The sequence below is a fragment of the Saccopteryx bilineata genome, chromosome 1 (genome assembly GCF_036850765.1).
Source record: "Saccopteryx bilineata isolate mSacBil1 chromosome 1, mSacBil1_pri_phased_curated, whole genome shotgun sequence".
In the NCBI taxonomy this organism is placed as follows: domain Eukaryota; kingdom Metazoa; phylum Chordata; class Mammalia; order Chiroptera; family Emballonuridae; genus Saccopteryx; species Saccopteryx bilineata.
In genome coordinates this window covers 56,949,803-56,965,842 of record NC_089490.1, presented here as the reverse complement: position 1 = coordinate 56,965,842, position 16,040 = coordinate 56,949,803, and the positions used below count along the sequence as shown (strand labels likewise).

The 16,040-nt window shown below is 41.4% G+C and overlaps 1 protein-coding gene across 1 annotated transcript; it reads right to left on the bottom strand.

Annotated features, from left to right (window-relative positions):
- Positions 1-1,411: 1,411 nt before the first annotated feature.
- On the bottom strand, positions 1,412-14,921 carry PRSS35 (serine protease 35). The gene is made up of 2 exons (XM_066253011.1): positions 14,775-14,921; positions 1,412-2,873 (listed from the first exon to the last, which is right to left on the bottom strand). Exon 2 carries the CDS (start codon positions 2,852-2,854, stop codon positions 1,616-1,618), a length of 1,239 nt encoding a protein of 412 aa, XP_066109108.1. The 5' UTR covers positions 2,855-2,873; positions 14,775-14,921; the 3' UTR covers positions 1,412-1,615.
- Between the last annotated feature and the right edge of the window lie 1,119 nt (positions 14,922-16,040).

Sequence of the window (16,040 nt, the reverse complement as noted above, 5' to 3'; positions counted from 1 at the left end):
AAATGTGTGTAGAATTAAACAGAATAATTTTTAAGTAAATGACAGTTAATTTATTAATTGCATATAAAATATATATATACAGATACAATAAGAGTTATAACCGATATCCTTTTAAATTTTTTATTGAATGATTTTTAACTGATTCATATTATTAAAGAACATATACTTGTATAGAATTTCGGTATTTTGGACACCATACACAAAATCATTTTATCATAATCTGATCAAATATTCCTTTGCATACAAATCATAAAAATAATAACAAATAAAAAAGTTTGAGCTGTGGCAGAGTCGGTGACTTGGCGTGTGTCATGACAGAAGAAAATGTACCCTAGCAACCGTCAGGAAGAGCATACCAGATACCAGGTCTACCATTCCTGAATTTTATGGTTCACTCAACTACAAATCACTAAAACCCTTTACAAATAAGGGCCTGAACTAATGCTCTTTGCAGCCATTCAGCTAATATCTATCTGTTCATTGAAGAAAAATGTGTCAAGTGCCCCCCAGGGCAGCTGAGGCTGCCATGATGACGACAGTGAGTGTACAGCCTTGGTCCCTACTAGAAATAATCGGTACCATCTTTTAAAAATTATCTGTAAATTCTATTTATTTTAAGGAATTTAAAATTACTAATCAGAGAATTCACCAAAATAATATGCCTATGGTCATATGAAGAAGGCTGAATTTTGTCAAAGGAGTAAAAAAGCTCTTGTGTGAAAAATATATTTCAGCTCGTCCTGAAAATATAGCACCTCATACATAGGAGACTATAGAGTAACATGATGTGCCTTTTAATGCATGATCGTTTATAACTGGAACTGTCTTCCCTCTGCCTACATGAAAAGTCTGTGGTTTGAACACTGTTTAAATAAAAAATGTGAGATCTTTAAAAGTCTCAGCTTCCCCATTTTAAAACTAGATCTATTTCATAGGACAAAGTATTTCTCCCATTTTAAATAATACACACCTCAGTTGAAATTTTTCAAAGCAGTAAAATAATGATAGTTTTGCTCGTAAAGCTATTGCTTGTAATTCTTAAAAACAAAAACAAAGCAAAACAAAGACTAAAGTTTCTCAGACCCAGGAAAAATATAAACAATGAGGGCATGGACTGAATGGCCCATTTCCGAGTAGTACTGACTGTTGTAAATTTCAGTCTCTAACTTGATTTTAAATGCTACTGTCTACCTCTGTATATGCAATTTCACATTTAATATGCAACTGACATTTTATTAGATTCTTCTTAGAGTAGGACCCTGAGAATAAGTCCATTGAGAAATCACATTATTTATAGTACTAGCTTGAAGTTTTTAAAGAGTGTCTAATTTTTAAGAAAGCAGAAAGAAGCAAAGTTTTTTTCCACAAACCAAACTTACCACCATGTAATGAAGAATATATACTTATTATTGAAATGCCCATCTAGTTTCAATATCTGTACCTAAACATTTTTAAATATATGAAATCTAGTTTTGAAAAAGTAAATTTATAAAAATGTTGAAATGCTATTAATAGGGTTCAAGTCCAGTCATAACCTGTGATGTGATCTTGCTACAATAATGAGAACTGGTTTTCTTGGCCATTTATGTCATCCGTGACCTGTTTCAGGCTCCTGTTATCCGTAAGTACAGTTGGCACCATCTCCGTGAATCCAGAGGCAAATCTGGGCGTACTTGAGGGGAGTGATGCGCACCGCCACGTTGTAGTCCTTTTGAACACCGTGGACATCCACCCACTGGTGGCCTGAATAGACTGCAATGATTTTGCGCTTCCAATTCTTTTTGTTGGGCTCTTTGAGACGCAGGTAGACCCCGGAACCAGTGGAGCCTGACTCGGCATCGCAGTATTGGTAGAGGAGATCGTTAGATTCATCGGACACGCTACAAAACCGGTAGACCAACTGATCTGCTCTATCGTGATCAAATCCTGAGAAGTGGATCATCCCCCCCGGCAGCTTCTTGATGGTTGGACTGATTCCTAGTTCCATGTATTTCTTTTTGTGAGCGCGCTTCAGCTCCAGAAGAGCGTAGTCATAGTCCAGGGCCGCATCGCCCTTGCCTCCTGTGGCCCAGCCTTTGGGAATGTGGGTATTCTTGACCCGGGTCCACTGGAAGGAGGGCCTGCCCTCAGTGGCCCTCTGACCCCGGGCAGATCCCTTCCTTCTGCCAGCTGTGGCCCTCCCCTTCAGATTCTCTTTGCTACCCTCTCTTTGGTCACCAGCATTAGCTTCTCTCCTGCTCCTCTTAGAACCCCTACGCTTCTTGCCAACTCCTTTATTCCTCATCTTCAACAACCCTACCCTAAGCTTTTTACTCCCTTTAATGTAGTCCCTCCCATCGTGCACACAGTGGGCAGCAGTTAGAACATGACTGGGGGAGACCAGAACGCCACTGCAGCCGGTGGAGAGTTTCACAGCTGTATTGAAAGGGAAATTAGTCAAGAATCTTTTGTCCAAGATGCTGAACCTGCTGTCTGTGCCGTACACCTGTCTCCTTCTCCTAACAGACCCTCCTTTTGCGCTGATATTTTGAGTTGGCTCAATGACCAAACCTTGAACTTTCACTCTGGTCAAGGTTCGGGTGCCATTCTCAGCGACAGTCTCATAGGAAAGAGAATCTTCCAGGTCAGAAAGGCTGGGAGCTGGGAGTTCTTTCTGGCATTCAATGCCGCACACTTTCCTTAACACCATCTTAGCATCTGCCTCGAAGGTGGGGCTAGTGAGATGGAAAGTTCTTTCACTGACAACCCGGGGTACTTTCCTCAAATGCCACATCAAATTCTGTTCCATCTCTGATCCATTGATGAGGGTCCACCCAAGGGTGAAAAATATCAACCAAAATAGTATATTTTCCATTTTGTTCTTCCCTTTTGTCCTTAAGAATGAAAAAAAAAAAAAGAAAAGAGAAGCTTTACAATGTTTTCTTTTTAAATGTTACTTATCCATGCCACTTAGGCCTTGGGGTTTAAATGTACCTTCTCCACAAATAGGAGTCTTTATTTTCACTGTACATTGGTTTTACTGTGATGAAACACCCTGCTAAGTAGGTTCATACAACTTGCCAAAATCAGTAAGCTGTTTTTCACCCAAGCTTCCCTGCACCAGCCCTAACTCACCTGGCCCCATCCCCACCAGCCTTCTCCACTTCTACCTCCCCAGGCAGCCCAGCGCCTGGGGAGAGCAGGATGAGATAGCTAACTGGGTGCCTCTGTGACCTAAGCCACACTCCCTTCCTTGCTAGGTCTCCTACAACCTTATTTCCGGAGGACTTAGATGTAAATATAGCAGCAGACATCCTGCACTCTCCCTGCACTTGGCTCCTTAAAAGCAAGGATCATAAAATTTCTCATCTCTAGAGTGCAAATGCCTTGCACAGAGTTTGAAAAAACATCCACTAGGTACAGTGAACCCTGAACAATGGTTTGCAGACCACGCTAACTGATGATGTAAAGGAAATCATCAGATACTATTCTGAAAGCAGAAAGGGTTTTTGAAATAAACAGGTTCATCTGCTATGGCTTTGATTTTTACAAGCAGCATCCCTTATTATAAAAAAATAAAATAGAATATGCAGAGGCCATTTTATGCTAAGTAAGAGAAATATACCCTGCTTTTTTTTTTTTAAACAAAGTTGTTCCTGGAACTACCATCTAAGCAAAGCAATATACAAATATGCTCCCTAGTGGGATTTTACTGCATGTTAAATTTAGTTACAAGAATTTATGGAACACAGGCTACGATTCTGAACTGGCCACTTGGGGGAACATGATCACGATTAAATGTGGTCCCTTTCATTATGGGTCTCATGATCTAAGAGCAGTGCTTCTGTGTTAAATATTTTTGAAGTTGCCAGTACTGATATATCAGATATTACCTCTCCTAGTGTTTACATCTTGCTATGTTTTCCTGTTTCTCTGGGCTCACAGGTATGTCAGTTTATGTAGTGGAATTGATGTTTGTCAGTTGTTGCTTTATGGGGGGGGGTAGCACTCTTTGGAACAGCAATTGTGAAATTTGTAAGCTATGTTCTAAGTCATTTTTAATAGCTAAAATATCCAGGTTTACCAAATGATTTGCACTTAGTATAAAACAGAGGCAAATTCAAGGTTACAGTATTCCTACAATACTTTGACTCCAAATGCTTTCTGAACATCTTTTTTTCCCCCTGTGGAATAAAAAAGTAATGAAGAATGTTAGGAATGTTACTCAACCTAGCGTATAGTCAGAGGATCTTATGCAATGGCATGAAAATGAAAATTTGTGTCTGATGCAGAGCTGAATATGGGCACCACTTAACACAACAGACTTTATTTTGCCATATATAAGTACACAATCCTATTAACAAACTAATAACATCCCTTTGATAAAACAAAACATATACTATATAACCTCTTTATTGTTCAAACATAATATATTCACCAAAATATGACATAATTAATTTGAATCACCATGCACTTGAATATATCCAATTTATAATAATCTTTACCATGACTTGGCGTCAGCAAGATTACAAAGAAATTTTGCAATATCCATTTTTTTTTTAATCTGTTCACACTTGAACGCTGAGGAATGGTGATTCTGGTTATTATTAGGCTATATTGTTAAGTATCTTGTAACTTGTTTTACTTGGGGAAGTAATGCATATTGTCCAAAAATCAATAAGAATATACTTTAGAAAAGAATCCACACTCATACCACAGAATTTCTAATCATTACTACGGCAAATTTGATTTTATACAAAACAGTAATTATATTGGTAATAATTGTGTTCGGTCACTTAGTATTTTCTTTTGTTATATTCTATGCAGTTTCAACAATGAATATTTCATCCATTTTATTTAACTGAATTGTCATGAAAAAAGGCTAACAATTCAGTAATACTATTGAAACCTTGAAATCCTATGCTTAACTGAGTAGTTCCCAAGATAAAAATCTATGTCTTTGCCTAAAATAAATAAATAAATAAATAAAGCTAAAATCAGTTATTTGCTGCCTCTTAGCTTAACAATGGACCAAAATAGATGATTAAAAAGAGAAATATATTTTATCTCTCTGATTTTTAGCAAAATGTCAATCAAGTTTTAAAAATTAATTTTTCTTTTTGCCCTTTATGATAATAGTTGTCTATTGTGTACATGCTTAATATATGATTACATCAAATACTGAAACGCAGCCAAATAGCCTCACTGAGGAATACATAGAATATCTTTGTCCATATTAACATTTGATACTAATGATCTGTGGAGTAAGAAACATGGGAGGGTCACTCCTAGGCAAAATAGAGGATGTCTCAATCATGGTGCTGTGGTATTGTTTCCTCAGTTAGGGTTTGTTGTTGTTTTTTTTTTTCATTGTGATTTAATTTAGCCTTGTAGTTTATTAGCTACTTAGGGATTAGAAAGGCAGAACAGAAATATAAAATAACTGACAAAACCATCTTTTACTATACAAATTGTTGAACTAGAATATGAACCAAAAATATAGACATTCTCCTACTCTTTACTAAATAAAACATGTGCTCTATGCCGTAATTCTGTAGGCAGACTTTTAAGAAAGCCCTGTGTAATAGTTTTATATGTCAACTTGACTAGGCCACAGGGTGCTCAGATACTTGGTTGAACTGCCCTGGGTCTGTGTGTGAGGGTTTCTCTGGATGACATTGGCCTGTGAATTGGTAGAATGAGTAAAGCAGTTTTCCCTCCCTACTGTAGGTGGGCCTCTTCCAATCAGTTGAAGGTATAAACTAAACAAAAGGGCTGACCCTCTTGTGAGTAAGGAGAAACTTCTCCTGCCCACCTGCTTTGAGCTGAGATAGTTTTTTGTCCTGTCTTTGGACTCAAAATGAAACATGAATAACTCAAAAGAATGTTATTGATTTGGTAATAAAATTTTCTACTGGTGTATGGCAAACTATAAACTCTGTCATAGCAAAGGATGCCCACTCTGTAGTACCCGAAGAAGCAGTGTCACCATCACTTCGGAGCTTGTTAAAAATGATCATTTCAGGCCCTGGCCATTTGGCTCAGTGGTAGAGCTTTGGCCTGGTGTATGGATGTCCCAGGTTCAATTCCCAGTCAGGGAACACAGGAGAAGTGACCACCCGCTTCTCCACTCCTGCCCCTCTACCCTCTTTCTTTCCCTCCCATAGCCATGGCTCAGTTGGAACAAGTTGGCCCCAGTTGCTGAGGATGGCTCCATGGCCTCACCTCAGGTGCTAAAATATATTGGTTGTCGAGCAACAGAGCAATGGCCCCAGATGGGCAGAGCATTGCTGGATAGGGGGCTTGCTGGATGGCTACCAGTTGGGGCATATGCAGGAGTCTGTCACTATGCCTCCTCACTGCACACTTAAGAAAAAAAAAAGGAAAAGAGAAAAGGTCATTTCAGGACCCAACCACCTACCCTCCAAAACTTGCCAGGAGGGGGCAGGTTCCCAGCTAACCATGTTTTACCCAGGCCTCAGGCAATTCTGATGCTCAGTGCAGTTTGAGAACCATGGCAGCAGCCAAGGCCCTGGTGTAGTAACTCAAGTCACAACCCAGAAGGCAGTCTTTGCAGGAATGATTGCTTAACCAGATTGCAGATGATATCAGTGTCTAATTTATGTAAAAAATAAATTTATTCTGAATTTTGCTCTTTTACTATGTTAGCAACTCTTCATACGAAATGGTTCAGTGACTTAATAAATAAAAACATAACTTACTTTTATAGAAGTGACTTAATATGTCTGAAAAGATTCGAATTCAGTAGGCTCGTTTGTGATGCGTCCAACACAATGCCACAGATCACTCAGTGGCACAGCTTGCCAGCTCTGTCTGGTGCCCTTCAAGTGAGGCCTACAGAAATAAAAGCCATGCCACATCTATCCTTGGGCATGGGAAGGGCAGAGCCTTGTAATATGACCTCAGAATCACAGTAATGAGAGGACATATATTTAGTTAGCCTATTTAATTTGGCCTGTAATTTAAAATTGGACAAATGTTTATGGACACTTTTTTGGGGAAAATCTAAGTTTGCCTTGTGGTAAAATGTCAATGTGATGCAAATGACAGCTCTTACTGATAGAGCAATCCACGGTTCAGTGGATATATCTACATATGCTCATTGTCCAAAAAGCACTAACTCATTGACTTAAAAAGATACAATTCCATTGGTGGGGCAGCTATAATACTTTGAAACATTTAATGTCTCTTGTCTTCCCTCATCCTCCTCTTTTTTCCAGTCTTCCATTATAATTATGACCTTAATTTTTCCTTTTAAAATGGCTTGGGTTTGAGGCTTCAAATTCCAATTTTGGTTAATGAATGTGAGGTTGCAGTCATGACTCTTCATTGTGAGTCAGTGTACACACAGTTAATTACAGGTTGGACTACAGAAGTAAATCAAATAAAAGGGAATTAAGAAGGAAGCAATACTATCAGGATCTGCAAATGAATTTGTACTGATAGAGCAAATACTATTCTACATTTGTACCTGATCTATAAAAGATAACTTATCGGCCCTGGCCGGTTGGCTCAGTGGTAGAGCATCAGCCTGGCCTGTGGATGTCCCAGTTTCAATTCCGGTCAGGGCACTTAGGAGAAGTGCCCATCTGCTTCTCCATCCCTCCCCCTTTTGCTTCTCCCCCCCCCCTCTCTTTCCCTCCTGCAGCTGTGGCTCAATTGGAGTGAGTTGGCCCCAGGTGCTTAGAATAGCTCCATGGCCTCCACCTCAGGTGCTAAGAAGAGCTTGGTTGCTGAGCAATGGAACAAAGCTCTAGATGAGCAGAGCATTGCCCCCTAGAGGGCTTGCTGGGTGGATCCAGGCAGGGTGCATGCAGTAGTCTGTCTCTCTGCCTCCCCTTCTCTCACTGAATAAAAGAAAAAGAAAAAAAAAGATGACTTACACCTTTTTTTGGTTTGTTTGCTTATGCTGTCTCAAAAATGTGATTGCTGATAGTATTTAGAATATCTGAGTATCTGTATCAGCGTAGTGGTCACAAGTGCAGACCAAGGAGTGAGAAAATTCTGCTTAAGTCTCCTCTACCTCTTACAAAGCATATGAGGTACGCCTGGTTACCAGTGAGGTCAAAACATGGTTAGCATCAGGCCCTGGCCGGTTGGCTCAGCGGTAGAGCGTCAGCCTGGCGTGCGGGGCACCTGGGTTCGATTCCCGGCCAGGGCACATAGGAGAAGCACCCATTTGTTTCTCCACCCCCCCTTCCTCTCTGTCTCTCTCTTCCCCTCCTGCAGCCAAGGCTCCATTGGAGCAAAGATGGCCCGGGCGCTGGGGATGGCTCCTTGGCCTCTGCCCCAGGCGCTAGAGTGGCTCTGGTCATGGCAGAGCGACGCCCCGGAGGGGCAGAGCATCACCCCCTGGTGGGCAGAGCGTCGCCCCTGGTGGGCGTGCCGGGTGGATCCCGGTCGGGCGCATGCGGGAGTCTGTCTGACTGTCTCTCCCCGTTTCCAGCTTCAGAAAAATACAAAAAAAATAAAAAAATAAAAAAAAAACATGGTTAGCATCAATAAAAGGCTTTTTTATCATTATTATTTTTCTACCTTCCTGGGTGAAGTAACATCACTTTAAAACAACTTATTACATGAGCCAAAGTTGTAGTACTTTTAATTTTCTAAAACATCAATTTCACAGTCAAATGTCTTTGTTTTGAGATGGTATCCAGCACACCCTCAAACTCCCTTTTTTCTTTGTTGTATTTTGTTTTGCTTCATTCAAAGACAGCTTCACTTTAGAGACTTTCCAAATGAGTTTGTTCCTAATTAGTCCTTCCTATGAATATCTGTGGCTTTGTAATATCTTTTTCTCAGTACTATTAAACTTAAATGTGATTCAACATTTCCCAACCACAGAAAACTCGAATTGCATTTTCTGTGGCTTATTTATAGCCTGAATCTACATTAGGAATTCTAGAATCAGGTCCTCAGCCTAAAAAAGAAGCAGGGTCCATGTCAAAATAATTATTCTGCCCTGGCCGGTTGGCTCAGCGGTAGAGCGTCGGCCTGGCATGCGGGGGACCCAGGTTCGATTCCCGGCCAGGGCACATAGGAGAAGCGCCCATTTGCTTCTCCACCCCCCCCCCCTTCCTCTCTGTCTCTCTCTTCCCCTCCCACAGCCAAGGCTCCATTGGAGCAAAGATGGCCCGGGCGCTGGGGATGGCTCCTTGGCCTCTGCCCCAGGTGCTAGAGTGGCTCTGGCCGTGGCAGAGCGACGCCCCGGAGGGGCAGAGCATCGCCCCCTGGTGGGCAGAGCATCGCCCCTGGTAGGCGTGCCGGGTGGATCCCGGTCGGGCGCATGCGGGAGTCTGTCTGACTGTCTCTCCCCGTTTCCAGCTTCAGAAAAATACAAAAAAAAAAAAATTATTCTGAGGGAGTGACTTATAGTGAAAGAACAAACATTCAGAGGGAGTCTATCTAGAGTGTATAGAATATTACTGGCATGACATAATTATATATATTTATACTTTCGCTTAGGGAGGGCAGGTGGACTAATGAAAGATTTGATGATTGCTCACTATGTTAAACATTTCAAACAAATTGTTTTTCTCATATATGAAAAATGAGGCTGCTGGCTTAACATCAAGGATCTGCACTGAATTGCTTTCCCTTCCCAGGTGATAGATTCACACTTACTCTGGTCTTTCTTTTCACCTGTCTCTTGTAATATATAGTGAGGTAGGTGTCCAAATTCATGTGTATAGTGTTCTGGTGTTGGTCAGAGACTGCTCAGTCAGACCAGTGACCCTATATGACCAACACCAACTTCTACCTTAATGCATATGTTAGGACACACTAGTGATTTCATAATCAGTTTTTACAACTTGCCTGTTGTTTATTTAGCCATCTAAGATGTCAACCACCTGCCCACCCCTCAACATCACTGCCTACATTACACACATACCTAAATGTGAAAACACGCACCAGTCCTCTCCCACTGCACTTTCCCCCTCCACCTGCTCGGTAAAGGTTGACATACAACAGGTAGACATTGTAACCTGGCCCAGATATTCTAAATACCTGCAGACAGAACTGCTGGTTTAGGCAAAAGGCCACAGCAGGATAGGGGGGTCATTACTGGAAAGACTAAACAAGTGTAAACAAGGTTTAAACGTGTCAGGTTTTGGAGAACACCTGTAAAAACTTTAGAAGTCATTTTCACAAATTGGGCGCAGATGTAGAGGAGAATAAGTATTTTATAAAGTTCAATTCTGACCCAGTTTAGGCCCTCGCTAATGTTAATTACTGACTAAAGCATTGGACAGTGGCAGCATTTAAGTCAAAAAGTGTATGAAATTACAGCCATGAGAAGATAATATTGTTAGTATCGCTAATAAATATGAAGAGTAAGAACAGGAGTGTTTCTTTTTTTTTTTTTTTTTTTTTTTCGAAGCTGGAAACGGGGAGAGACAGTCAGACAGACTCCCGCATGCGCCCGACCAGGATCCACCTGGCACGCTCACCAGGGGGCGACGCTCTGCCCACCAGGGGGCGATGCTCTGCCCCTCCCGGGCGTCACTCTGTTGCGACCAGAGCCCCTCCAATGCCTGGGGCAGAGGCCGAGGAGCCATCCCCAGCTCCCGGGCCATCTTTGCTCCAATGGAGCCTCGCTGCGGGAGGGGAAGAGAGAGACAGAGAGGAAGGAGAGGGGGAGGGGTGGAGAAGCAGATGGGCGCTTCTCCTGTGTGCCCTGGCCGGGAATCGAACCCTGGACTCCTTGCACGCCAGGCCAACGCTCTACCACTGAGCCAACCGGCCAGGGTAGAACAGGAGTGTTTCATCATTGTGGTGGCAGTGGGCATTGGAGTTAAATCACTGTAAGTATACTTACTACTTTTTAGCTCTGTGACTTTACAAAGGTTACCTAGTCTCTCCAAACATTGTTTTTCACATTTGTTTAATAGGGATAAGATTTTAAAGTATTTTTGTGGAGAACTAATATGATCTATCTAAGCACAATGCCCAGAGCACAATAAACATTCAATAAATGACAGCAATTATTATTATTAATACTAAACAATGGGAGTTCAAACATAGGTAGATATTCACAAGTGATTTCATACATTTCTAACCATTGTGTCCCTCATTGTTTATACCAGGGGTAGTTAACCTTTTTATACCTACCACCGACTTTTGTATCTCTGTTAGTAGTAGAATTTTCTAACCGCCCACCAGTTCCACAGTAATGGTGATTTATAAAGTAGGGAAGCAACTTTACTTTATAAAATTTATAAAGCAGAGTTACAGCAAGTTAAAGCATATAATACTAATTACTTACCCAGTACTTTATGTTGGATTTTTGCTAGTTTGGCAGAATAAATCTTTATAAAACAACTTACTATAGTTAAATCTATCTTTTTATTTATACTTTGGTTGCTCCACAACTGCCCACCATGAAAGCTGGAACGCCCACTAGTGGGAAGTAGGGACCAGGTTGACTACCACTGCTTTATACAAAATACTAGCTACCAAAGGGAGCCACATTCTAATTCTCAGAACCTGGGACTATGTTCCTTATATGGTAAAAGAGATTTGCAAATATGATTAAGGATTCTGAGATGAGATTAGCTTGGATTATCCAGGTGAGCCCAACGCAATTACAGGGAGCCTTCTAAGAAGGTCGGAAGGCCTAAAGTGAGAAGGAGCTATGAGGATAGAGGCAGAGGTCTGAGTGATGCAGGGTCACAAGCCAAGAAATGGCCTCTAGAACCTGAAAAAGGTAAGAGAACAGATTCTCTCTTTGAACTTTCAGAAGAAATGATGCCCTACTGACCCATACTAGACTTCTGGCCTTCAGAACTGTAAGATAATGTATTGTTTTAAGTCACTAAGTTTTCAGTAATTTCTTACAGCAGCAATAGAAAAGCAATATGCTAACAAAGGTAAAAATCTAGTGTGTTTTTTTTTTTTCTTAAGCTGTCTGCCCTGGATGTCTAGAGACAAAGAGGTAGAAGGGAGTGACATAAAGTGGAAAAAAAAAACATTTGGTTTGGAGGCTTAAACATAAATAAAAATTTTCATTAAAAGAAGGTATACAGACATGCAATTTAGAACTACCAAAGAAGATCATGATAAAACTTCATTGTGGCATGGAGCAGTATTGCGAGAGAAATGAGAATGGGAAAAAGGAAGAAAAATTTGTCTATTCAACAAATGGATACTGAAAACTATGCATCATTTCAAAGTCTCTTTCTATATCTAATAATCTCTGTAGTAATTCTTAGATGTTGAGTTAGACTAGAAAATTTCTAAGGTCTCATTCAGCTTTAATGTCCTAGTAACTTACTCATTAATGTCCTCAAGAAGCTTCCATTCCTAGCGCTACAGGGTAGAAACTTGTCTGCTATCCATATTGCTACCACTAGATGTCGAAGTTAGCCTGGTGATAGCAAATCTCAGCTCCCGCATTGAAACTGTTTACATTCTCTGAGCTGTGATATAGAATTTATTTTAAAAGCATGTAGGATTCAGCAGGGGGAGAAGTCTAACTGGCCAATATACAAAATGGTTGTCACATATGGAATTTATCACATTTAGAAAACCCATCTACATGCTACAGAGCCCATCCTGATGAACTGAGAGCTGATAATGTTGTCTACAGCCAGACAATTTTCTGGCAGGTAGTTTTTCAAAAACTGTTGTAGTGCCAGCGCGCTTCCACTATGACCTACAGCACTGCTGAATAGTCCCCCAAATGTGCTGCAATTCATTTCAACATGAAGGAAAAATCTCCAACCTGCCAAATATTTCACATGTGTTTATCAGATACTTTATCATCCATTCCTAAAGAATATGCTCTCTGCTGATCCTATGCTGAAAATAAATGACAAGAAAGTTCATTGACAATGTGCCAATTTCTATTCAAAATATCATACCATAGAACTTTTTTTCAAGTTTAGTTTCAGGAATGGAGACAAAGTAATGTCTGCTTTAAGAGTTTGGCAGTGTTTCAGGGAAAAGAAGATGGTAAAGTTACACAGTTGATTATTTTACAGTAACCCACATCTTCTGTTTCTCATCACAATAAAAAAAAATCCTCCCTTTGTTTTTTATCTATTTTTCCAGGACACGTACATTTTAATTTATGCAATAGATATGCTATGTGTATGCCAAATTTGGGGTGAATGGCAGTAAGGGAGCCCCAGGAGAATGGTCTGCTGGCTTTCTCACGCACTGATATAGGAACTGCACAGCATATGGCTCTTGACTTATTTTTATATCTTGCAAGTTGACCTTTGAAAGCAAAGAATGTCTGTAAATATACTAGGTTTGCTAGTTTTCAGGCTTTAAAGCAACTTATGATCACAATGTTTTTCACTATCAGACAAGTTTAACACATATGAAAAACTTTTAGTTAAGCAGAGTTATAAAATAACTTTCGTAGCACTAATTTGACTTTGCAATTTCATCTCTCAGATTTCTCATCTGCAAAGTTAACTCAGTGTTAAGTGAGGTAGCTTCAGCCTCCAAATTCTGAGTCTGATCCTGCTGTTAAACTGCAATGCGCTTGCCTGAGCATTGGGCAGAGAACAGTAAATAATTTACTCAATAGGGAAAGTTAAGTGACATTAACAATTGTTTATGTTAACATATAATGAGCATATACTATGTGCCAAGCACATAGGCTAAGCAGTCTCACATTTTAAAACCTGAAAAAGATCCTTTAAAACCTACAAGTTTCTGAGCTGTCTGGAAGAAAAGTTTAGAGAGTTCAATCTCTTCTCACACTAAAGGAGCTCCTCTAATATTTCCTTAAAAAAATAAAATTCCAAATGATGCTTGGCCACTACGTTCAAGCCTAGATGTCTTATTTGGCTGGGATTTTAACATTCTTTCTACAAATTATAAAGCAGATTCTCAGCATAATTCTCCAAGCAGCAAAATATGACTTTTATAATCCTCTCTAGAGAAAAATGTACTTGGAATAAAATGAGAATTTCAGAAGTGAGTAGGATTGTATAAAGGGGTGCAGGGACACTTAGGACATGCAGCTTCTTTTCAAATTGATGACAGTGTAAGAAGGTCAGCGGAATCAGGCAAGAATATTTCTACAACTTTGAAAAACTTTTATTGTAGAAAATGTCCAAATTACACACAAGTAAAGTAAAAAGCATTTTTAACAGTAGAGAGAGAAGTACATCCCCCTGTGCCCATCAGCCAGCTTCAATGATTACCAATATTTTGCCAATATTGTTTCATCTATCTTCCCTCCTTTTTTTTTTTTTTTTGCTATTTTATAGCAAATCCAAGACTTTTCTATTTCTTTTCACTTTCTCATTTTAAAAATGTTTTCCACTGCTGCTTTTGCTGCCCTGTGCAGCCAAGTTAATGAGAGAGAGAGAGAGAGAGAGAGAGAGAGAGAGAGAGAGAGAGAGAGAGGAGGTTGATTGATTTCATTGTAACCCTGCCAAAGAGGTTTTCAACCAGAGTAGGTTTCTGAGAATGCGTTTTACACCTTTCTCAACGGCATCTGCTAATAATCACAAAAATAAAGAGGGTCCCCTCTGGTTCTGCTTAAGTAGAAAGAATTCCGTTTATATTCCAATGCAAACAGTGTTACTGTTAATATTAAACTGTGCAGAGGCCGGCGCACAAAATTGCCTATTGCAGGAGAATTTCATTTCTTTTGAGGACTTGAAGTGCTAAGCTTGACCCCATCTTTAGAACCTTTCGAAGACGCTCTCCTTGGATGGGTTATGCCTTTCTCAGGGAAATTTCCAAATTCTAGGGTCTCGCCAGGTGAGGAGGTGGGAGGTGATGGGGGTGGCGGGGGGCTCCATACTTACCTGTGAAGTTTATTCAGTCCCCAGGGCGCTGCCCAGGTGGAATCAAAGAGCCCCCGAGGCGGTCACCAGCGCTGACCCTGGCCGGAGAGGGAGGGCGGGGCGCTGCTGCCCCGAGCCTAGAGGACTGCGGGCGCCGAGGCCGCCGACCAGGAGCGAGCGGCACAGACTGCGGAGGAGCCAGAGCCCAGCTGCTCCGGAGGGGAGAGGGGAGGGGAATGGGGGTGATGACGCGGGGGTGGGGGAGGCGAAGGGGGAGGGAGGTGGGCCAGCGGAGAGGAGGGAAGAAGGCAGGGAGGAAGGGAGAGAAAGCCGGGACGCAGGCCAATGGGGCTTAACTTGGAGGTGTGGGGCAGACAGGGAAACGTCCCATCTTGTATTTGTCCTCTGAGTGAGCTAGTTAAAAATTAGGGGGAAAGCTTAGGAGTGGGTTCACAGGAGACATCTGACCCTGTGATGATATGCATCCCTTGACTCCCTCGAGAAGATCCTCTAAGCGTGCATGTGTTGGGGGCGGGGAGTGCCCAAGAGAGTTGTGAACTGGGAGTCTCCTTCATGGGCTCAGCGCTCGGCTCACTGTTTATACTCAGCCATCAGCACCAGGGCGTTTTCCCAGGCCCATCCCAAGCCAGTCTCTATGTTGCCCCTCGCTCCTCAGGACGCACAGCCCACAGGGCAAGTCCTACTGATGCCAGCACCAAGTGAGAAGTCACCTGTAACCTAAGGTGCCCGCAGGTGCCCGCACCGGAACGCAGGACCGGAGACTGCTCGCCGAGCCAGCGTCACCCTGTGAACATCCTGTACCGCCTCCAGGGGGAGCTCGTCGGTTTCCATCTGTCAGTAGGGTAGTAGGCTGTTTTTGACTTTTGGCGAATATCCTTTCAGATCCTTATCCTCCCCAGTCCATCTGAATTCTAACCTCATTTATTCTTTTACTCTTCTCGTTAGGAGAGGTGCTCCTTTGGGATAGGAACTGCGGGTGGAAGGGGACTTTTCAGCATCTACTGAACTACTGGCCGGCAGATCTGAGGCAAGATGCAGAGATACAGCCATGAGCACAAAGACAATCCGCCCCTCAAGGCAGAGAGAGCAAATAAGTGCGCAAGTATTTGTAACATAAGGTCTTAGTATGTCCCATAACATTTGGCTCATTATTGGGTTATTGATTTTCTCAAGTTCTTACATATTTTTTTTAACAAAATGAGATCAGAATATATATACTATTTTATTTCCTGGCTTTTTTTTCACTTAGCATTTTTATTTATGCAT